We start from the raw sequence: 24,629 nt of genomic DNA, 5'->3' as shown, positions 1-24,629 counted from the left end.
AGTGTACCCAGCATCGTCACGCGCTGCGAATTCCCTTCTAGGTGTCGTCGCAGCCGCTCAGTGCCCGCTGCTGGCGGCAGACGAAGGCCTGTCGCGGTCGTCTTCCGCGACGGAGGCGGCGGTGGCGGCGGCGGGCGGCCCCCCGGAGGCGGAAGAGGCCGCGGCGGCGGCTGCAGCGGCGGCGGCGGCGCCCCAGCACCACGAGGCTCCCAGGCTCCCCCGGGCCAGGTCCGGGAGAACCGGGAGCGGTCTTCATATGACGTGCTGCGGAGCGGGGGTGAGCTGCGGCGGCCCGTACAGGTCCTCGGTCGGCGGCTTCACCAGCAGACACGCCACCGGCCGCTTGATGGCGTTCGCGCCGTCCAGCGAGGAGGCGGGAGGCGGCGGCGGCGGTGGGCTGGGCGCGGCCGTCGGGGGAGGGGGACAGCCGCACGGCACCCAGGAGGCGGCCGCCGCTGCCGCCACGGCCGACGCGTGCGAATACATCTGGCTCGAGTACAGCGCCTGCACACACGTGACCCGCACCACACCCGTCGTTAGTGGTGTATTCATTTATGTGCTGGGTGATCAAAAAGTCAGTATAAATTTGAAAACTGAATAAATCACGGAATAATGTAGATAGAGAGGTACAAATTGACACACACGCTTGGAATGACTCTCCCCTTGGATTATACTTAATGTTTTATTCCGTTTGCATTAGCACGGAAGCAGGCCCTGTTATTAATTACGATATGGTTAATTTGTGTTCATGTGTAGGCACTTATTGCTTCTCAGGTTTCGCTTTGAATTTGTGATCAGCTATAAGTCAGTGTGTCAGGATGGCACAAAGTGTTGAATCCTGTGATAAATTGTCTAATGGGTTCTTGTTTGTTACATCTGATATTCGTATGCTATCTTTAACCTTGTTACTTCAGTGTACTGATCTGTGCTATGTATGCCAGGTAGCCGCCTCCCGATTACACTAGTCCTAGTCCGGACTGATGGTTGCGTATCGCGTGACCAACTTTCTCTGTGTATTTCCTTTCCTGTTTGGTTTCTCGCGGCCAGCCGAACGGAATTAGATTACGAGGCGAACGAGCTGTGCCTGCGCTAAAGGTTCCGTGGTCCTGTGTTCGGTCGCTGAACCTGGGACTAAATGGTTCAAATGGCTCTGAGCACTATGGGATTTAACTGCTGAGGTCATAAGCCCCTAGAACTTAGAACTACTTAAACCTAACTAACCTAAGGACATCACATACATCCGTGCCCGAGGCAGGATTCGAACCTGCGACCGTAGCCGTCGCGCGGTTCCAGACTGAAGCGCCTAGAACCGCTCGGCCACACCGGCCGGCACCTGGGACTAAGCCACGCCATATCATCCGGCAGTTCCGGGCTGCAAGTTAAGTTACTTACCCAATCTTTTTCAGATATTTGGCATCACCCACTAGGGGTCCAAGTATTGTCGCGCTAAGTTGCATATTCGCTGCAGCAACCCCCTCAAACGGAAACTTATAGTTCCCTCACCATCGCTTAATTTAATTCGACAACATTCCATTCCTCTGCTTTTGCTTTTGTTGATGTTCATCTTATGTTCTCCTTTCAAGACACTGTCCATTCAGCTGCTCTCCCAAATCCTTTGCTGTCTCTGACAGAATCACAATGTCATCAGCAAACCTCAAAGTTTTTAGTTCTTCTCCCTAAACATTAATTCCTTCCCCAAATTGTTTTTGATTCCCTCTACTGCGTGCTCGATGCGCAGACTGAAAAACGTCGGTTATAGGCTACAACACTTACACTTTCTTCTCAAGTACTGCTCACCTTTCATACCCTTAACTCATAAAACTGCCGTCTGGTTTCTGTAGAAGTTGTAAACAACCCTCCCCTCCCCGTATTTTACTCTTGCTACCTTCAACCTACCCTGCTACTTACGAAATGAATTTATAGGTGGAAAGATGTAATGTTTCCTGAGAAATCGGATTCTGGGGAAGAGAAATTTAGGTATACTACATCATCAAAGAGCTTTGTGAAAGGGGGAAATGAGGAAGAGCTGGATGGGATAAAGATATTTAGTTGTACTGGAGTGTCTAGTGCGTACAGAAACAGAGGGAGACATTATTGTTACTTTAATAGTTTTGTCATTAACCCTCTTTTAAACTGGGGCTGTTATTCAGTTTTCAATACTTCAGACAACTTTCTGCACAGTTACCACAATGTCTTCTTCCCTGTCTATTAATTTTCAAATGAAAGCACGTGAGGCGACGTAGTCGTGAGACGTGTGACTCACATTCAGAAGGAAAACGGTCCAAAACCCCGTAGAACCATCCACATTTTTATTTTCGGTGATTTCTTTTAATCAGTTTATGTGTGCGGGATGGTCCCTTCGAAAGGGTGCGCCAATTCCCTTCCCCACCATTCCCCAATCCGATCATTTGCTCCGTCTGTAATGATCATGTCGTCGTCGGAGTGTTAAAGTCAGGTATTCCCAGTCGTCACAAAAGTAGTACTGAGTGGGTGGAAGGCTAAATATTGGACCATTTTGAGGACACCACTTTATTTAGAGAGGCACGGGATGTGAAGGTGTACATTTGGGGCCCTTTATAGAAGCGTCGAGCAGTGACAGTACGCTTTTCTTAAGTTCAGCCAGAGTTACAACTGCAGTGCACAGACTGAGTGCGAAGCAGTGGGTACGATTATTTTTCCGGATGGTTTGTGTGGAAAGAAGTTGTATAGGAGGGGTGTGATCTTGGTCGTGTTTTGACTTAAGTACACAAGACTTCGACCCGATAGTCCTGTGTGAGGTTGTTAAGGTAATATGAGGGTGTGCTGAAAAGTAATGCCTCCTAATTATTTATGTAAAAACTCTCAAAGCTTTTTTAAATAAAGCAAAGGTCATTAACATTCTACATCTTTGTTCTTCACGTCCACGTATTTGCAGCCCTCTGCCGCTAGAGGGCTCCGCATTGCAGCGTGCAACATGGCGATGTGTACTGTAACTACTGTATGTCTGTGCGTGAGAGTTCGAATTCTAAGAGTCCCGACTTGGGTCCACTCGATTTTCATCTGTTTCCAAACCTTAATGAACATCGCCGAGAACTTCACTTTAATAGTGATGAAGCGGTGGAAGCAGACGTGAGATTGTGGCTCCTTCAATAATGTTAGACACTCTACAGCGACAGTATCAACAAACTGGTCTCTCATGGGAGAAATGTGTTCGTTGGCAGTGTGACTATGGTAAGAAATAAATGTGTGGACATGAAAGATAAAAATGTAGATTTTTGATAACATTTGATTTTATGTATGAATAGTTTTTCTGCTACCAATCACAATATTCGTTTAATGTATATTTTACACTACGCGTTTCGGGAAACGATCCCCATTTTCAAGTGCGGTTTTCTTTGTGTACTGTACCTTTTTTCTTGCAATATTTTTTTATGTGTGAGGCTCTGAAAAGGCACATGGAAAAATTACAAAAAGATGGAATAGTACACAGAGAAAAAGGCACAATCGCAGGCTTTCGTAAATCATTTCTAATGAATAAAACCAGTTTAATAATGTTTTTGTATTTAAAAGGCTTTAAAAGTTTTCACATAAAAAATATCGTAGGCATTACTTTTCAGCACACCCTCGTAGATAGATGAAGAGCTACAGGCTGTGAAGAACGGATGTTTGCGGATTTGATTAAAGTGATCACAGTGTGTTGTTTATATAGAGCGTTAACTGCCTACAGTTCAGAGACAGAGTCTTGAACTCTTAATTGTTATTCACAGAGTTTTGTCCTAAAGGATTCGAAGGTGTTTCGACCAATGTAAGTACGTGCTAAGTGGAGACTGTAGGTGACGTTTGGTTTCTAGTCCAATGGTCGGACCTATGAGACCTGAGTCCTCTCGTTTAGAACGTCGATTCTTGGGCTAAATGAGTTAACGAACATAATGATGGAAGTGGAAAACTTGCAAACGGCCAATTAATGTTTTGTTGCTTCATTATTACGCCGTTTAACCAGTTCCAGTGCTGCACTTGTCATATAGATGTCATTAGAGAGGACCGTGTGTGTGAGAAACGAACCATTCAGTACCAGCCTGATACCTCGTGTGTACACGAGTGACAGTTATTTACTTATTGTGACATAAGAGTTTAAGGTTTCAGTAGCCGTTCTGAATTGAGCAAAGGAATTCAGCACGGAAATGCTGACTCACATGCAATCAATTATCTGGGGAGTTCTACTGAAAAGAAATTTGTAAGCCTGCAAAGGGTTCTTCCTGCCCAGGAAGATTATATCGACATTTTTCTGTTGTTAACTAACTACACTTTGAGCTTCCAGAATAGAAAATGGATGAAGCGGATGATGCGTCAACCGTCAGATGAAATATTTCTCTTCGTGGAAGGCTGGGCAGTCAACACATTTCAGAGTGAAACATTCATTGAGGAGAGTAATGTGAACTTTAACTAACCTCCATGAGTCGGGTGATACTATGCGCAACAGAGATTCTAACCTCGGTCTTTGTAATATGTTGGCAATGATCTTCCGACCTAGCTATCCGATTTCCAAGTAGGAAAGCATCTGAAACGGAACGGCACGCTCTTTGGGACTAAAACCTTCTCGGTAACAAGAACTAAGCATTTTAAAATGGCGAGACAGTCATCAACGGAAGTAGAAGTAGCAATGGATGTACTTGGGGACGTGTGATATGCATACTACTAGTAAACCTGCAAAGTGTTCTTCCTGCCCAGTTGTTAACTAACTACACTTTGAGCTTCCAGAATGGAAAATGGATGAAGCGGATGATGCGTCAACCGTCAGATGAAATATTTCTCTTCGCGGAAGGCTGGACAGTCAACACATTTCAGAGTGAAACATTCATTGAGGAGAGTAATGTGAACTTTAACTAACTTCCATGAGTCGGTGATACTATGCGCAACAGAGATTCTAACCTCGGTCGATTGAAAAGTTGAAAAGTTGTCGAGAAATGGCTTAACAACTCCATTGGAACGGTTTTCATTGTTGACACACGTTGACATTTTCTCTTCACGATACGTGAAGATTGTGGCTTCTATGAAGGCTGTAACTAAATTCCCTTTACGGACTTTAAGGGCAGGTTCCTTACACAGAAATAAGAAAAAAAGTGTAGGAATCATGAGCTGTAAAATGTATACCTTAAGAGCTATGAGTACTTGTTCATCTTCGATACTGTCCCTTCTACTGCAAGCTCTTTGCTTTCCATATTTTGTGAGGAAGTAGTACAGACCAAAAATAGAAAAAATGTCCCCCAGATGTGGGCTCTGAAGTGCATACTTCAAGAGCTTATGAGCTCTTACTCAATAGAAGAGATGTGTTTCACGGAAGCGAAGATGGAGACGCGCTCGTAGCTCTCAAGGTATGCATTTTAGAACCCATGTTTACAAGATTTTTTTTCTTATTTTGCTGTGAGGAACCTGTCTTCAAAGTCTGTAAAGAGGATTTAGCTACTTACTGCATAACTGTTTAGTGTGTGTATGCTGACAGCGTATAAAGCCTTATGTCAATTTCGTGCTGTTGGTGACGATAAGAGAAAACGACGAGGGTGAAATCCGATGTGAAGTCCCCTGCAGAAATATTGAGCCATGCTGCCCCTATAGCCGTCCATAATTGCGAGAGTGTTGCCAGTGCAGAATTATGTGCACGAACTGACCTCTTGGTTCTGTCCCAGGTCGGACGACCTGGGTGGCCAAATCATTCGCTCGAACTGTCCAGAATGTTCTTCAAACCTTTCGCGAACAGTTGTGACTAGATGACATGACCTATTGTCATCTACAGAAATTCCATCGTTGTTTGGGAAGACAGAGTGCATGAATGACTACAAATGGTCTTCAAGTAGCCACCCTCGAACCCTACTATCAGCTCTTACCAACTGAAATCTGGACTCTTCTCACCAGGTCAAGGTTTTTAAGTTGCCTAGAGTCCAACCAATGTGGACACCGGCCGAGGAGAGGCGTTGAAGGCAATGTCGTGCTACCGTGCTACTAGCAAAGGCACTCGCGTCGGTCGTCTGCTGCCATAGTCCATTAACGCCAAATTTCACGCACTTTCCTAACGGATATGTTCGTCGAACGTCCCACATTTATTTCTGCGGTTAGTTGACCCAGTGCTGCTTCTCTGTTAGCACTGACAGCTCTACGTAAACGCCATTGCTCTCGGTCGTTAAGTGGAGACCTTCGGCCACTGCGTTGTTTGTGGTGGAAGGTAACGCCTGACATGTGGCACTGTCGGCACACTCTTGATATTGTATACTACTGGCCATTAAAATTGCTACACCAAGAAGAAATGCAGATGATAAACAGGTATTCATTGGACAGATATATTATACTAGAACCGACATGTGGTTACATTTTCACGCAATTTGGGTGCATAGATCCTGAGAAATCAGTACCCAGAACAACCAGCTGTGGTCGTAATAACGGCCTTGATACACCTGGGCATTGAGTCAAACAGAGCTTGGATGGCGTGTAGAGGTACAGCTGCCCAAGCAGCTTCAACGCGATACCACAGTTTATCAAGAGTAGTGACTGGCGTATTGTGATGAGCCCGTTGCTCGGCCAGACGTTTTCAATTGGTGTGAGATCTGGAGAATGTGCTGGTTATGGCAGCAATCGAACATTTTCTATACACAAAAAGGCCCGTACAGGAACTGCAAGATGCGGTCGTGCATTATCCTGCTGAAATGTAGGGTTTCGCAGGAATCGAATCAAGGGTAGAGCCACGGGTCGTAACACATCTGAAATGTAACGTCCACTGTTCAAAGTGCCGTTAATGTGAACAAGAGGTGACCGAGACGTGTAACCAATGGCACCCGATACCATCACGCCGGGTGATATGCCAGTATGGGGATGACGAATACACGCTTCCAATGTGCGTTCACCGCGATGTCGCCAAACACGGATGCGACTGTCATGATGCTGTAAAAAGAACATGGATTCATCCGAAAAAATGACGTTTTGCCATTCGTGCACCTAGGTTCGTAGTTGAGTACACCACCGCAGACGCTCCTGTCTGTGATGCAGCGTCAAGGATAACCGCAGCCATGGTCTCCGAGTTGATAGTCCATGCTACTGCAAACGTCGTCAAACTGTTCGTGCAGATGGTTGTTGTCTTGCAAACGTCCCCATCTGTTGACTCAGGGATCGAGACGTGGCTGCACGATCCGTTACAGCCATGCGGATAAGATGCCTGTCATCTCGACTGCTAGTGACACGAAGCCGTTGGGATCTAGCACGGCGTTCCGTATTACCCTCCTGAACCCACCGATTCCATATTCTGCTAGCAGTCATTGGATCTCGACCAACGCTAGCAGCAAAGTCGTGATACGAAAAAGCGCAATCGCGATAGGCTACAATCCGACCTTTATCAAAGTCTGAAACGTGATGGTACGCATTTCTCCTCCTTACACGAGACATCACAACAACGTTTCACCAGGCAACGCCGGTCAACTGCTGTTTGTGTATGAGAAATCGGATGGAAACTTTCCTCATGTCAGCACGTTGTAGGTGTCGCCACCGGCGCCAACCTTGTGTGAATGCTCTGAAAAGCTAATCATTTGCATATCACAGCATCTTCTTCCTGTCGGTTAAATTTCGCGTCTGTAGCACGTCATCTTCATGGTGTAGCAATTTTAATGGCCATTAGTGTAGATCCTGGTATATTGAATTTAATGATTTCCGAAATGGAATGTGGCATGCGTCTAGCTCCAACTATAATTCCGCGTTCGAAGTCTATTAATTCCCGTCGTGCGGCCATAACACTTTGGATACCTGTTCACATGGCTCACCTTAGCACAAATGACAGCTCCACCAATGCAGTGTCCTTTTATACCGTGTGTTCGCGATACTACTGTCATCTGTGTACGTGCATATGGCTATCCCATGACATGGTACAAGATAGGCGGACAGCAACAGTCACCTGCATGGCGAGGTCGAAGGCGCTCTTGCCGTCGTCGATGATCTTGTGTGCGGGCGCGGGCAGCGGGTAGAGCGGGTAGGGGAAGGCGGGCAGCAGCGAGCGCGCGAGGTGGTCGGCGGCCGCAGAGCCGGGCGACAGCGGCAGCGGCAGCGGTAGCGACGCGTGCTGCCCAGCCTGCGACGCCAGCGGGGGCCCCGCCAGCAGCGAGAAGCCGAACTTGGGCTCCTTCTTCAGCAGCGACTTGGGCTTGCGTCGCGGCCGGTACTTGTAGTCCGGGTGCTCCTTCATGTGCAGCGCCCTGCAACACCGCACCAGGTTCGTCTCACACAGCGGCGAAATCATCGTTCACATACATCGATGGCCATTGAAATTGCGTAACCAGGAAGCATATACACTGACGGAAAACTATCCAAACACCAAAAAATAATCAAATCAGAGTAATGAAATATCGGGAATGCATTTCTCTTGGTAACGTACCACGTGCAGAAGTATGAAACCGGAATTTGGTTGCAGAACGAGGATAATGGAATGTGGTCGAATTAAGTCGGGTGATGCTGAGGGAATTAGATTAGGAAATGAGACTCTTAAAGTAGTAAAGGAGTTTTCCTATTTGGGGAGCAAAATAACTGATGATGGTCGAAGTAGAGTGGATATAAAATGTAGACTGGCAATGGCAAGGAAAGCGTTTCTGAAGAAGAGAAATTTGTTAACATCGAGTATAGATTTAAGTGTCAGGAGTCGTTTCTGAAAGTATTTGTATGGAGTGTAGCCATGTATGGAAGTGAAACGTGGACGATAAATAGTTTGGACAAGAAGAGAATACAAGCTTCCGAAATGTGGTGCTACAGAAGAATGCTGAAGATTAGATGGGTAGATCACATAAATAATGAGGAGGTATTGAATACAATTGGGGAGAAGAGGAGTTTGTGGCACAACTTGACTAGAAGAAGGGATCGGTTGGTAGGACATGTTCCGAGGCATCGAGGGATCACAAATTTAGCATTGGAGGGCAGCGTGGAGGGTAAAAATCGTAGAGAGAGACCAAGAGATGAATGAATACACTAAGCAGATTCAGAAGGATGTAGGTTCCAGTAAGTACTGGGAGATGAAGAAGCTTGCACAGGATAGAGTAGCATGGAGAGCTGCATCAAACCAGTCTCAGGACTGGAGACCACAACAACAACAAATACACGTCTGTTATTTGAAACTGATAGACAATCTTCTATTCGAAACAATCTCCACTGTCATTTATGCATTTCTCTCACCTTTCCGGCAGGCTATGAATGCCACGCTAAAAAGCGGTTCTTCTTTTGAAGCGAACCAGTCAGTGAGATATTTTCGTACATTTTCATACGAATTGAAGCGTTGTTCAGTGAGACCGTGTCCCAGTCTTGCAAATGCATGATAATCGAACTGAGGCATGTTTGGAGAATAAGCTACACGCCAAAGTATTTCCCAACTGAATGCCCCGATCGTTTCCGTGACCCGTTTTGCTGTGTGTGCTGGGTCGTTGTCATGGAGCAATATGACTTTGTGTTGCCTTTTTCCATATTCCGGTCGTTTTTCACGTAACAATCTATTTAATTCGATCATTTGCTGTTGGTAGCGACCATTGTTAACAGTTTCACCAGATCATAGCAGCTCCTAATAAATGACACGCTTCTGATCCCACCAAACACAGAGCATTGTCTTCTTTCCAAAGCGGTTTGGTCTTGCAGTGGACGTCGATGGTTTGCCTGGGTTCACCCATGTTTTACGACGTTTAGGATTCTCACAATATATATCTATTTTTTATCACCTGCAACTATTCGATGCAGAAACGACTTTCTTTTTATCTGCAAAGCAGCTTTTTTCACGTGGTTTTTCGATTTGCTTGCTGTCTTTCATTCAGTTCATGTGGAACCGATTTTTCCACTTTCTGCACCTTTCCCACAGCTTTCAACCGAAGAGAAACGGCTTTCTGCGTCACATTCAATTGTTCCGCGAGTTCCTGTTGAGTTTAAATATCATCTTCATCCAATAAGGCCTGCAATTCGTTGTATTCGAACTGTTTCGGTGGTTTCCCGCGCTCGTCGTTCTTCACGTCAAAATGACCATTTTTGAATTTCAGTCACTCGAAAAAATAGAACTACTTAAACCTAACCAACCTAAGGACACCACACACATCCATGCCCGAAACAGGATTCGAACCTGCGACCGTAGCGGTCGCGCGGTTCCGAACGGTAGCGCCTAGAACAGCTCGGCCACTCCGGCCGGCCCACTCGAAACACTGTGTGTTCCAAAGAGCATGTTCGCCGAAAGCTTCGACAAGCATTCGATCCGATTCTGCAGTAGTTTTCTTGAAGTGATAACGGAAAACCAATGTTGTTCGTAGGCACAAAACTCGACATGTTTACGGGTTTGAAACAGATACCGATATATGGAACATGGTATTTTGACACTCGTCGTCAGCTGTTACAGGAAGCAGATGGCGCTGCAGACGCAGTTCTACGGGCCCTGCACTGGCGGCTTACACTACCTATTGGAAAATGCAGGTTTCATACTTCTACACCTGGTATTTAAGTGATTAACATTGCAAGGTCAAATGTTAATGTTAGCGCAAGTTAAAACTATTGAAAATGTGAAATGGTGGTCCACTAATAACCAGTGTAACCGCCAGTGTGTTGAATGCAAGCATGCATGGTGTTGTACGAGTCACGGATGTCAGTTTTTAGGCTGGAGTTCCATGACCGTTGCACTTGGTCGGTCAATACAGGAACGGTTAACGCTAGCTGTCGAAGACGCCGCAGCTGAGACAAATCTTGTGATGGCGAAGGCCAAGGCAACATGTCGGCACTCTGTTGAGCGTGTTGGGATACAACAGCAGTATTTGGGCGAGCGTTACGCTGTTGGAAAACACCCCTTATAATGCTGTTCATAAATGGAAGCACAACAGGTCGAATTACCAGATTGACGTACAAAAATGGCTCTGAGCACTATGGGACTTAACACCTGAGGTCATCAGTCCCCTAGAACTTAGAACTCCTTAACCTAACTAACCTGAGGACATCACAAACATCCATGCCCGAGGCAGGATTCGAACCTGCAACCGTCGTGGTCGGGCGGTTCTAGACAGAAGCGCCTAGAACCGCTCGGCCAGAGTGGCCGGCGACTGACGTACAGATTTTGCAGTCAGGGTGCTTGGGATAACCACGCGAGTGCTCCTGCTGTCTTATGAAATCGCACCCCAGACTGTAACTCCAGGTGTAGGTCCAGTGTGTCTAGCTCGCAGACAGATTGGTTGCCGGTCGCTGTGGCCGAGCGGTTCTAGGTGCTTGAGTCCGGAACCACGCATCTGCTTCGGTCGCAGGTTCGAATCGTGCGTCGGGCACGGATGTGTGTAATGTCCTTAGGTTAGTAAAGTTTAAGTAGTTCTAAGTCTAGGGGACTGATGACCTCAGATGTTAAGTCCCTTAGTGGTTAGGGCCATTTGAACCATTTGAACATGTTGGTTGAAGGCCCTCAGCTGGCCCCTTCTGACCATCACACGGCCATCACTGTGGTACTCCAGAAAGTACCGCACCACAATGAATAAGCTGTATGAGCTGGCACACGAACTATATCGAGGTCCACCCGGGGTCACAACTACCAACCCATGGGCATCACGTATGTGGACAGCGATTGGTCGATGCCTCGTTATATACCAGAGCACTGAGCTACGGCAGTCACTTACCTTAGTTGCGCCGAGTCATGTACAGTCTCCAGTTACCGCCGAATCTACAAGCTGCAGTGTTCGTCCATCGCCTCTGAGACGTAGGTTCCGTAGGCTTCGTAGTCCAGGTCTGCACTCTAAGCGGGTATCACTCAGTGGCACAGTTACAGGACTTAAGTATTTTGAAGGACTTGTAATAATTGTGCTGGACATTTCACAATAAGAAGCAATATTTAAGTTGCCTGTATCTTCATACTTAACAAATATCATTTTATTACTAATTGTGGGAATCTTTCTGACTGAAGAAAACCTACGCCGTGCTCTTGCATTCCCAACAGAGGCAGAGCCAGCTTTCATCAGACAACAAAATAGACCTCCATCCTGCCCTCCAATGAACTCTCGCTTAACAGACCCACAATGAGACAGCTTTAAACTCCGTCAGGTGACGATAACAGTATCTCACGCAAGTACACTGCAGCTTCATGTCTTTCATTGCGACCACTAGACATCAAGCGCTGTACTCGCCACTTATGTACCGAACCAGGTCCGGTAACTGTATCGCACACGAACAACACTGATGCCTCCTGGTTCCATCAGTCCCAAAGAACTGCAACTCCAATCATTCAGAAACCTTCTGCTGGTCTGTACATACTCGAAGTTATATTGACAGTCGACCATGTCTTCTGGGTACGGTTAAGCAGAGTGTATGTCGAATGTACAGACATTCTTCTTTGAGCTTCTGATCAGTATCGGTCCTGAATAGAAATACGAGGAGCAATGCACGGATATTTCCAGATTGTTTTTTTCTTTGTCTCGTGCTGCGCTCCTCCTCGTCTGATGCAGCGGTTTCCGGGTGGAGTTAGCGGAACGGCGCGAGTAAACAGGCTGTAGCGGGACGGAGCGGTAATCCTTAGCGGGGAAGCTGTTCGGTATTGTCCGCGCCGTGGCCGCGCTAATTGTGACAAAGGCTCGCCACCCCCGCCTCTCCCTCACGCCCTGGGCGCTCGGCCGCTGTGATGTGGCGCCTCCGCGCGTCACAGATTATGCGCCGGAAGACCAGCCTCACAACGGGGACGCTGCCTTGGTCATGTGCTGCGTGTCGCCTCTTCGTTTTCTGAACCCATAGACCGTGCCCGGTAATCGCGCTCGCGTCCTTGTTTGGAAACACAGACTCTCTGGAGCGTAAGGGTAGTTTTGTATTCTGTCGCACCCGCACGCTGAGTTTTGAAAATTTATGGTAGACTAAATCTGCACAACGACGTCACTGAAGTGCAGAACAGAAGAATTTCTTTATTTTAGTGAGAGCTACATCGCTATCAAGTGAGTGAACAAAGAGAAAAATCTGCCAAGAATTATTCTTTCCACTTTTGTCTCTTTTATTTTGTTATTCGGAGGTGGAACGAACAGTATCGTTGCTCCTCTTAGATACCAACAGAAAAACATAAACAACTGCTACGATTTTTGGTCTGCAGTGTTCCTCGTAGTACACTCAAGAGGGGGGTAGGGGGGGGGGGGAGGAGGAGAAGGATGCGCCTTGAAGGATTTATCCGAATGGAACGAAACGAAGTTTGGTTGATGTGATGTACATGACCACACAAACAAATAAAGAAAGTTTCAGAGAAATTGGATAATCTGTTCAAGAGAAAGAGCTTCACAAATTGAGCAAGTCAGTAACGCATTGGTCTACTTTTGGCTCTTACGCAAGCAGTTATTCGGCTTGGAATTAAGTGACAGAGTTGTTGGATATCCCCCTGAGAGATATCGTGCCCAATTTTGTCCAACTGGCGCTTTGGATCGCCATAATCCCGACTGTTGTAGGGCGCTGCCCATAATGCTCCAAATGTTCTCAGCTGGGAGAGACCCGGAGACCTCGGTGGCCAACGCAGGGTTTGGCAAGTACGAAGACAAGCAGTAGAAACTCTTTCCGTCTGCGGTCGGAAATTATCATGCTGAATTGTAAGTCCAGGATTGCTTGCCATCAAAGGCAACAAAACGGGACGTAGAATATCGTCGACGCACCACTTGCTGTACGGAAGCCGTAAATGACAACAAAAAGAGTCCTGCTATGAAGATAAATGGCACATCAGACACGTTCTTCGGCCCAGAATCTCATTGACTGGTGTAGAATTGTCTCCATTGAGCCTCAATGATCAGCGAAGACGTGTCTGGAGACGCACGGGGCAGCAGTGGGATACCAACCTTAGTGTCGCCTGCCGTGATACCCCCCAACAACCCGGAGTGATGGTATGGGGAGCAATTTCTTTTCATGCCAGAACCTCTTTGGTTGTCATCCGCGGTACAGTTAGAGCACAGAGGTACGTCGACGATATTCTACCCCCCTTTTTGTAGGCCTTACTGAACTTACATTTCAGCAAGATAATGCTCGCCCGCAGGGCTAGAGTTTCTACCTCTTGTCTTCGTGATTATCAAACCCTTCCTTGGCCAGCAAAGTGCCGGATAACTCCCCAATTGAGAACACTTAGAGAATTACGGGCACGGCCCTGCAGCCAGCTCGTGACATGGGCGATCTGACGCGCCAATTGGACATAATTTGGCACGATATTCCTCAGAAAGACATCCAACAATTCGCTCAGTCAGTATCAAGTCGAATAACTGCTTGCATTAAGTGTCAGAATCGGACCAACTTGCTACTGACTTGCTCCATTTGCGAAACTCTTGTTCTCGAATAAATCATCCAATTTTTCTGAACTGCAGGTATTACACAACAACATCTGTGTACATCGCATCCACCGATTTCTGCTCCATTACATACCAAACGGATTTACTTTTGCCAATCAAACGGTCTCAATGAAGTCCACTGCACTGCAACAATATGTCTTCAGAATTAAATGCTGAAATTATATGTATAGCCCACAAAGGCAAACATGTTACGTATTTATAAAAATTATAAACACCCTATCGGTACTCTTAAGAGCATAGAGATATTAAAAAAGGAATTACACAACAACATATGCTTCTTCTTCTATTTCCTTGCCTTCATCCAATGTCTTCTCGGGGTCGGTATGTTAATTATGGAATTTAACAACGTTAGAGGATGTTCGGATGTCCTTCCCGTACCAATCCTCCGCTGCTCCACCCTCCCCCCCCCCCCTCCCCCCCCCCACCCCCAGCACCATTTGTGTGTCCTTGTGTCCCAACTATCTGCGTTAAGTAGTATCCCATGCGAAAATATGTGAATGTTTTCTAAACATTTATGAGTCATGTCACTACGGTGGGACGTGAGTACCAGGCCGGTATTCGTTTAGTAGGATGTGGGACACCGCCTAAAAACCACACCAGGGCTAGCTAGCTCATCGGTCCTCGTTGTTAATCTGCCAGGAGGGTTAAGTCCGTGGCCGGTGGGCCTCTCTGCATCCCAGAAGCGGCGTGCTAATTGAGCCGTGGGGTAGTGGTTTATATCGAGTCCTCTATTGTTAAGATAATCTTTGATCGGCGTGTGACATGGTGGTTGCGCCGCATTCGAGACAGACAGAGTCTCACTAGTTCAACCGGTGCTCGCACATGGTCTCAGGCAGTGCAGAAAAGGGAATGAGCTGCAGAGGTCAGTACTTGCATGGCCACGTGCGTACGCATAAGTGGCAACTGTCTCGGTGGCGAAAAGTGGTTATAAGCGAGTTTTGTTGCGACTGCAGAGAGAGAGAGAGAGAGAAGTTGCTTGCGGCCCAGTGAGGAGTGCTGTGTTTGTTGGCTGCTTGAAGGCAATTGATTTCGGGTCTGTGAAGAAGGCAGGAAGGCATCGAGATGGTTTCGCTTCTGCAAGTAGGGGAATGTATTGATTCGGATGTGGACATTTCGGAGAAGTGATTGCTGTTCCCTGGACGCGAACCAACGGCTGTGTGTTGAATTCCGCTCTGATGCTGCTGAAGGTTGCGAAATCTTGTAAATCCGCCGTAAAAGTTGTGAACGCAGAGGGATTTATTTCACCTGGTGAACACTTACCTTTTACTGGTCAGGTGAGTAGTGGTGAATTTGGTCTACAAGTGTAAGACGGTTATTCTCCACCATCCTGGTTTCCAGTGGCTAATTTGTACCTGATAATTGTATGAGTTATGCTGAAACTGTGCATGGTGTGGCGCAATTCAAGTCACACACTAATGTCATTTAAAGCAGTGTATAAACTGCAGCTGTGTTTGCTTAAAATATAATAGTTTTTGCTTGTTGGTCCCACTGGGGCTGGGTTCCGAGAAGTAAACTAGTACTCGTACATAGCAGATTTTCTAATATGACTCACATTCTCCAGTATGGCTGACATTGCAAGTTTACCATTGAAAGGTGTAGAATGGTGATCACACAAATCTGGGTTGTTTTGTTGTTGACAGTTGCGTTGTCGGAAATGATATTACATCGCACTTGTATTTTAAACTCTTGTGCCGTTACGGCCATCCTAAGTAATAATTAATCTGGGGGATCCTTCCGTATTTGTTAGAAGAAGAATTTATCCTGTTTTGGATAAATATTTTAAAACCGAGGAGAGTCAGTTTTAATTCCTCAGTTCTTTTAATATTGTAATGTATGGAGTTTACGTGCAGCAGAAGGCCTTACTGTGGTTTTGTGATTTGTTATTGAGTGGGCGGTATGTGGAGCCTGTTGCCACGCAGGGAAATGGGTAGCTGGTAGTTGTGTTGGATTGCAGTCTAATCCAACCTTCACGTGTATGAGAGAGTCTATCTGGGCGCAGGTCACTGATTCTATTTCTTTCAATGATTTAATTAAAAGATTTCAGCCTGTGGATGACGCTTGTGTATCAGTGTGTTATAGCATTTGCCTTTTTGGAAGCTCGTAAGACATTTTCGTGCAAGAAATTCTAAGATCTTCATTGACAGTGCCTATCTGCGTATCATGAAATTTGTGTTTTGAAAGCTTGTAAGAAAATATCTCATCAAGCAGGTAAAACGTATGTTCGTCTATAAAAGATTTCCGAGAGCTCTTTATTTAAGGATCAGTACGTGTTGACATAAGCGGTTGGCAGCTGAGGACAACATTTAGGGGACTGTACAAGGAAATAGAAGTCTCCCACCAAATATATCACAAAGGTTTGGATTGGAGGATTGAAAAGACAAGTTGAAAAATCTCAAAGAGGTATACCTCACTAGAAATCGTGCTAGAGATTGTAGGCTTCCGTTATGGACCTGAAGACACCAGGTCTCCTCTAGGCATTATGGTTTGGGAAACCATTCTTCTGAAGAGATTCCTTTCCATTCCTTGCAACTGACGCACACAAACACACTTTCGTACTCGACAGCATTTTTCTTATTTTTCCTGGCTTTTGTCCCGTATGATCAAGGGATCGCCATGTTAATTATTATATTTGCCAATGTTCGAAAATTGTTCAAATGGCTCTGAGCACTATGGGACTTAACTGCTGAGGTCATCAGTCCCCTAGAACTTAGAACTACTTAAACCTAACTAACCTAAGGACATCACACACAGCCATGCCTGAGGCAGATTCGAACGTGCGTCCGTAGCGGTAGCACGGCTCCAGACTAGCGCCCAGAACCGCTCGGCCACCCCGGCCGGGTTTGCCAATGTTAATGGCGAGGATGGTCGGATGCTATTCTTATGGTCACCCCTTTCCTCCCACCGGAACGGAATTTATGTACTTCAACTGTCTGCGTCAGGTGGTACAAAGTGTAAAACTAAATTAAAGTTCTCCATATGTTTGCGATCCGTGCAATTGAGACGGAACGTGGGTATCAGCTCCATATTCACCTATCACATTCAGGCTGGCCGGCACACCGACACTCGTAATTAATCCGCTGGGTTGATTCGATCCGTGGCCGGTGCGCCTCCCTGAATAGCGGAAGCAGCGAGCTAAAGCATGTGCCTATCCGGATGCGTCATTTGACAGCGTCATGTGCACAAATTAATTAATTTACTACTTGAGGAAGGTGCACCGTGAGTTTCAACGTTATCTTGGTCCTACACAGCAGTATGTTAACTACTGCAATATCTCGTTTTGTTTGACATAGCTTATTCTTTCGTATGTCTTGTTGCAAGTTTAGAACCATAACCTCTCATTGATGAATAGTACTCAGTATCCAGAACGAAAACATCGTTAATTAGGGATCAGATTTAGACGAGTGCCATCTGGTTATACCCTCGGGATAACATGTGCATTGTGTACGTATACGTTATAGACAGTGGTCATATGATACCGGCATTCGTGGAAACACTGAGACTCATCAGTGCTCATAACAACTCGTATTCTGAGAACTTCTCATCAGCACCATAAACATTAAAAGTCTGCATTCGCAAGGAGTCAGTTCAAAGGTATCCGATTCAGAGTAGGTGTAGAAATACGAGACCATACGGCAATAACAATCTTGCCCAGTAGCGCACGTTAATATTGTGGTAGGCACACTATAGGCGAAAAAAAGAAAAAATATCGCAAAAGAAGAAGGTATAACTATTTAAACTCTGACGCAACAGAACGAATGTCAAGTTCGGCGTCCGGCCGACACCACGTCCAGCCTGTTCCACATTTTCCATACGTGAGACCTTGACGGTCATTGTTGAGCTATTCCATAACAATTGGATCAACTTTCGTGATTGTCTGTATATGATTTGCGAAGTTGTTGCAGTCGTACAGAGTCATTAGGATGCACCTGAGAAGAGTACATTTCAGAAGATTATATTTACATCGTAAGGCTTATTTTTAATATACCTGTATATGAAGATGAACTGTACAGTTAGTACATCCGTTCCATAAGGATGAGTATATGTGCATACATTGAGATAACCAGTTGGAGAGGGGACGAAAATTTTCTGCCACGATCTTCCAAAGGTGAAATTTGAATTACTGAAATTGGTAACATCCAGAGACAAGTCACAAACGGAAAAGTTTGTATTGAAACGAAGTATACTGTTATTTTTATTGTATTTTATGGTTTTACAGATAAGATTAGCCTTGGTTTTCAAATAGTGTATTGAAATGTCCGTTGAAACTGAACTCGTCTTGTGAGTGTTTTGTCGTGCGGTAATATGTTGGTAAAGAGTTATGGCAGATTGCTTGTTGCGTGCTTTTGAGTCCTTTGAAAATCGCCGCGTTTATTTTCAGGTTCGTTCGCCAATCTCCCCAGCGTCTCGCCAACTCCACGTCGACGTAGTGTAGCTGAAACTTTCTGTAGTAATCAGAATGACTAGAAAGAGTAATGTTGACATTCGAGTCACACCTAATTATTCATCAGAGATGTGCACTCGTTTATTTCTTCCTGTAATAGAACTTTCACTCTTACTACCGCGTTTGAATACGTAATATTCACAATTATAAGTTCCCTTCGCAAGAAAAAAAATCGAAGTCATTAACATTACAATCAACAAAAGAGATACTAAAAATCGGAGATAATGCAACGATAATATTCGTTTTCCTTAGGAGAGGAGTAACGTCTTTGTTTCCTACACACAGCAGAGTACCTGACATAGTTTTTTCGTAATAATATTTAATATTATAGAAGGTAGCGTATAACCAGAACGAAAGAGAAACATTAGATGCGAAGCGACATGCAGCTTCTATCTGTCCACTAGCGCATTTCACTGGCAGAGGAACTGAGCCTGTTTATGCGAAATTTAGGATATATTGTCAATCTAAGGTCGTCCATTGTGTTATTATGTCGAAGTCCTGGTAAGCGAGGTACGCCTGCACTGTTCATGCTATCGTGAATGTGTCAGTTGCATTATGAATTAGTGTTTTTTTATTTCAATAATTATAACTTAATGGAGAAATTCTTACATACACATGGCCGACTGTGACAGTCAGTTAACAAATACTGATCGGACTTGCAATAGAAGTCAGAGTCGACAGGCGAAATACACAGTGAATCCATGAATTTCCCTCGCCAGAGTCGTAGAGAGAAGCCAAATTGTCATAAATGCGTCCACAAGAGCGGTGCTTGGAGCGTGCTGGACTGTTGACTGAGGCAGCATCTCATAGTTTCCGTGGCACAACAGTAGTCCACTGCCCTCGAAGCTGCGACCGACTCAACGTCACATACTCGCTGGTTGCGGTACAACCAATATTTAGCAAGAGAAGACATTGCCTGCGGGGGAAACAGCGACTGTCGAAATTAGGTTTATAGAATAGTCACAAGTCACAATTAATACATTTTATCGACCTCCTTCGCTCACCTTAACAAGAAGATGAATCAACCAACTACTCTGAACTGTAAATTCAACACATTCTGGCGATGTTCTTACTAAATTGAGAGAAACAAGTCAATGAAAGAAAAAGAAATATGGAATGGGACCTGTGGCTTTCCTGCAGCAATCAGAAAGTTTCCGTTCGAAGGCCGTACAGTCGAGAATCAGTCTGGCAAGCAGGCAAAATCTCCGTGAGCATTGAGGCAATCATCTCACCGGGGCACCGGAGTTATGACACCCGTCTGTTAAAAACAGTATCCTGCTGAATAAAGAAGTCCGTAACTGCCTGCCCTGCCACACATCCCCGTCCGACAAGAATCGTCGAACATTCAAGGCATTTTTTGAGGGACCAAAGGCGTGATTTTCACGTGAGGAGAGATCAGGGCAGAGTTATAGGGAGGAGGGGGGGGGGGGGGATGCTCACATGTCTCCCACTTGAGTCTACTAGTTGAGTCTGGCATCCCAGACCGACCGGCGACGTGTGTCGAATAGCGACCTACAAGGAACTTGGTGCACCATTCTAAAGCGGTGGTTAACGGTAGACATGCTGCCCCATACACATTCTTCACTCTTCGATGGATGTCTACCGCTGTTTGTCCTTGGGAAACCAAGAAAAAAATAACGGAGCTTTGGTCCTGTTTGGACGCATTTCGTAATAACGTCACCATAGTTCCATTTTCCGCAGTCAGAAATACAGGAATGTCACACCAGTCCCTTCCTTACAAGTCATTGGTTATAGATTTGCACCCGAGTCACGCTACGTTGCAAAAATGCTACACCAAAGTCTTCAAACGGTGATTTTTTTTGGATTGCTCCTTATGATAACAAATATCAATAACGCCTGAGAGAACAGCAAGGGTTAAACGCCATGCAGGCATCGGATCCCCATCCTATTTACAGATTACTGTCAATTCCGTAGGAACGCTCGTACTGGAGGAGGCAAGAAGGAATGTTTAATTTCCCATCCAGGTCGAGTTCATTGGAGGTGAGCACTAGATGTGTTCTAGAACAGCGTTAACCTGAACCGATCTGGTGCTTCGGATAGATTCGTAGATGGAATTTGTTACTAACGAACGCATCGTACAATAAAGCTTGCCTCATCATCATCGAAATTGTGTTGTGCATCGTTATTTGTACCAGAAACTGCGTCTTCGGGGTTAACGATTTTCGATACAAACTCTTGTTTGAAAGAAATGGCGGAGGAACACATCAGGAATTTGGCATGAGAGATGGCACATTGTTCAGGGTCGGATTCTCTTGATTCCCACATCGTATGTAATTTCCGCTATTAATGTCACGTCAAGATATCGCATTGTTTCCAGTCGTGTGTCGACCAAAAAGAGAACATTTAAATTTTCTTACCATCATTACAACGATACTTTAAATGGTTCCAATGGCTCTGAGCACTATGGGACTTAACATCTGAGGTCATCAGTCCTCTAGACTTAGAACTACTTAAACCTAACTAACCTAAGGACATCACACATATCCATGCCCGAGGCAGGATTCGAACCTGCGGCCGTAGCAGCGGCGCGGTTCCAGACTGACGCACCTAGAACCGCTCGGCTACGCCGATAATCACAAAGCTCTAATTATTACTTCGAAAATGTAATGTTACATAAATAATACTAGGTGCTTGTAATTGAAGTGCAACTACGCACGGAAGTCCATTGTGAGCTGTAATTGTCGTGGAAAAGAAACTTGTAGATATGCTAAAAACGTTAATACGGAATTGATTTACGCTGGAAAAAAATAGTCCCAGTTTTGGCCATCAGATGCAAATCTGGCGTTATACACTGTTTGCATGACGCTATGAAGTCCACGCTGTCATTTGAAAGTCCAAATGTGAGTGAACAGTATGGCTATCGGGAAAAGAGGCCGTGCGCTCTTACTGAAACACTTTCTTGTGAACGGCAGTAATTACAGCGCTGCATTGAGGGAGTAAAGGCAACTGAAAGATCTGAGGAGACGCCTGATGTTATTAAATGGTTTAAAGAAGATAATAACGAATTCAAGACACGGGTGAGCTTGCTGTGGCACTTGGAAGAGAAAGGCATCCTACCTCGGTGGAAGCTACTGACGAGGTCGCTGTTGCTGTAACTGACCATGCGGCACGTGCCCCTGGTAGTGCTAGTGCTCGTTCAGTGTTTCGAGAACTGTCCATCCCATGGTCAACAGTACGGAAAGTTTTGCGATCTGTTACGCTGGCACCCGTACAAGATCCAGGCGGTGCAGCAATTGAAACCACATAACCCCCACAACGTTCTGAATTTGCTCTTCGGTTTCTGGAACGGATCAGAGTTGGTTACGTGATGGACTGACGAGGAATATTTTACATCACGGGTGCTGTGAATAAACAAAATTTCCGAATGTGGGGTTCAGCTAAACCTCGTCTTGTACAAGAAGAGCCATTGCATTTAGTGTATGTGACAGTATGGTGTGGATTCACAAACACCTTTACACTCGATCCGTTTTTCTTTAAATACGAGGGCAGTTCAATAAGTAATGCAACACATTTTTTTTTTCTGAAATAGGGGTTGTTTTATTCAGCATTGAAATACACCAGGTTATTCCCCAATCTTTTAGCTACACAACACTATTTTTCAACGTAATCTCCATTCAATGCTACGGCCTTACGCCACTTTGAAATGAGGGCCTGTATGCCTGCACGGTACCATTCCACTGGTCGATGTCGGAGCCAACGTCGTACTGCATCAATAACTTCTTCATCATCCGCGTAGTGCCTCCCACGGATTGCGTCCTTCATTGGGCCAAACATATGGAAATCCGACGGTGCGAGATCGGGGCTGTAGGGTGCATGAGGAAGAACAGTCCACTGAAGTTTTGTGAGCTCCTCTCGGGTGCGAAGACTTGTGTGAGGTCTTGCGTTGTCATGAAGGAGAAGTTCGTTCAGATTTTTGTGCCTACGAACACGCTGAAGTCGTTTCTTCAATTTCTGAAGAGTAGCACAATACACTTCAGAGTTGATCGTTTGACCATGGGGAAGGACATCGAACAGAATAACCCCTTCAGCGTCCCAGAAGACTGTAACCATGACTTTACCGGCTGAGGGTATGGCTTTAAACTTTTTCTTGGTAGGGGAGTGGGTGTGGCGCCACTCCATTGATTGCCGTTTTGTTTCAGGTTCGAAGTGATGAACCCATGTTTCATCGCCTGTAACAATCTTTGACAAGAAATTGTCACCCTCAGCCACATGACGAGCAAGCAATTCCGCACAGATGGTTCTCCTTTGCTCTTTATGGTGTTCGGTTAGACAACGAGGGACCCAGCGGGAACAAACCTTTGAATATCCCAACTGGTGAACAATTGTGACAGCACTACCAACAGAGATGTCAAGTTGAGCACTGAGTTGTTTGATGGTGATCCGTCGATCATCTCGAACGAGTGTGTTCGCACGCTCCGCCATTGCAGGAGTCACAGCTGTGCACGGCCGGCCCGCACGCGGGAGATCAGACAGTCTTGCTTGACCTTGCGGCGATGATGACACACGCTTTGCCCAACGACTCACTGTGCTTTTGTCCACTGCCAGATCACCGTAGACATTCTGCAAGCGCCTATGAATATCTGAGATGCCCTGGTTTTCCGCCAAAAGAAATCCGATCACTGCCCGTTGTTTGCAAAGCACATCCGTTACAGACGCCATTTTAACAGCTCCGTACAGCGCTGCCACCTATCGGAAGTCAATGAAACTACACGAGACGAAGCGGGAATGTTCGGAAATATTCCACAAGAAATTTCCGGTTTTTCAACCAAAGTTGGCCGAGAAAAAAAAAATGTGTTGCATTACTTATTGAACTGCCCTCGTAGAATATACTCAGAGGCCTGTCAGGTGTACCGTGATGTCTGCATGTTATCGAGACGCCCTTGTGCAGCATGTGATCGCTGCTTTGGAAACCGCTGTTTCCCTGCAAGATGGGGCACCACCTCATGTTACTGTCTTAGAGGAATACCTGCTTAATGCAATATTCCACGAACATTTTATATTCAGAGGTTCTCAGGATACACGGCCTGCAAGATCACCTGGCCTGAATCCATGTGACTTTCGGCACTGGGAATATCTAAAAGAACGCGTTTACCAGAGACAGGTTCGGTGTCCACCTGATCTGAAAGCCGGTACACAGGAACTCATTACTCAGATTCCACCGGAACTGCTGCGAGAAACTGTCTATCACTTCGTTTCACAGATGCAGCATCCGATAGACATCTCCGGTCCTCATATTGAATAAGTGTAAGCGACGGTTAATAATAAAATCAACATTATGCCTTCCGCACTTGTTTGGTCTTTTCTGCCCTCGTCCCGTACCCAACCCATTACATGGAAACTTTTCCATACGTCTTTCTTTCATTCACAGCGCCACCAGATTTCCACCTGATGGCCACAATTGGAACTTTTTCCCAGCACAGTTTGGCTTCACATTAACGCATTATAATATCTAACAAGTTTCGCTGCCATATGACAGTAAAATCCTATACTGGACCTCTGTGAGTAGGTGCGTTTTAATTATAACTACCCAGTATAATAAATATCTAGTTATAGCAGGTATTACCTGCAGTGGGAACAATGGCTGTTGAATTTAAGTTTGTAGTACAGCCAAAAGTTGCAATAAATATTTTTTATTGAACGGTTTCGTTCAATTTAACAAGAGTATGGTCAGAAAATGTAAATTACAGTTGAAAGTAGTTTTCTGACTATATTGCCGACATCAGAGATTGTGCTCTGACGTTGGTAGTATAATGAGCTAACTACACAATGAGCTAATTACTTTGAGCTGTACATTCCACAGTTTCTGACGATATTCTTGTTAAATTTAGCGAAATCGTTCAATAAAAAATATTGACTGCCGCTTGTGG

The 24,629-nt window shown here is 45.5% G+C and overlaps 1 protein-coding gene across 1 annotated transcript in view; it reads right to left on the bottom strand.

Moving 5' to 3' along the window:
* Nucleotides 1-252: 252 nt before the first annotated feature.
* LOC126456195 (transcription factor Sox-21-B-like) overlaps nt 253-24,629 on the bottom strand; it is a 193,824-nt gene continuing 169,447 nt past the window's right edge. The window contains exons 3-4 of the mRNA XM_050091948.1: nt 7,910-8,207; nt 253-504 (exon numbers count right to left, since the gene is read on the bottom strand). Coding sequence (XP_049947905.1) covers nt 253-504; nt 7,910-8,207 — 550 coding nt within the window. The remainder of the gene's footprint in view (nt 505-7,909; nt 8,208-24,629) is intronic.

Source organism: Schistocerca serialis, chromosome 2, assembly GCF_023864345.2.
Source record: "Schistocerca serialis cubense isolate TAMUIC-IGC-003099 chromosome 2, iqSchSeri2.2, whole genome shotgun sequence".
Classification (NCBI taxonomy): Eukaryota; Metazoa; Arthropoda; class Insecta; order Orthoptera; family Acrididae; genus Schistocerca; species Schistocerca serialis.
The sequence above is the reverse complement of the archived record's forward strand: the minus strand, read 5'-3'. Positions and strand labels throughout refer to the sequence as shown.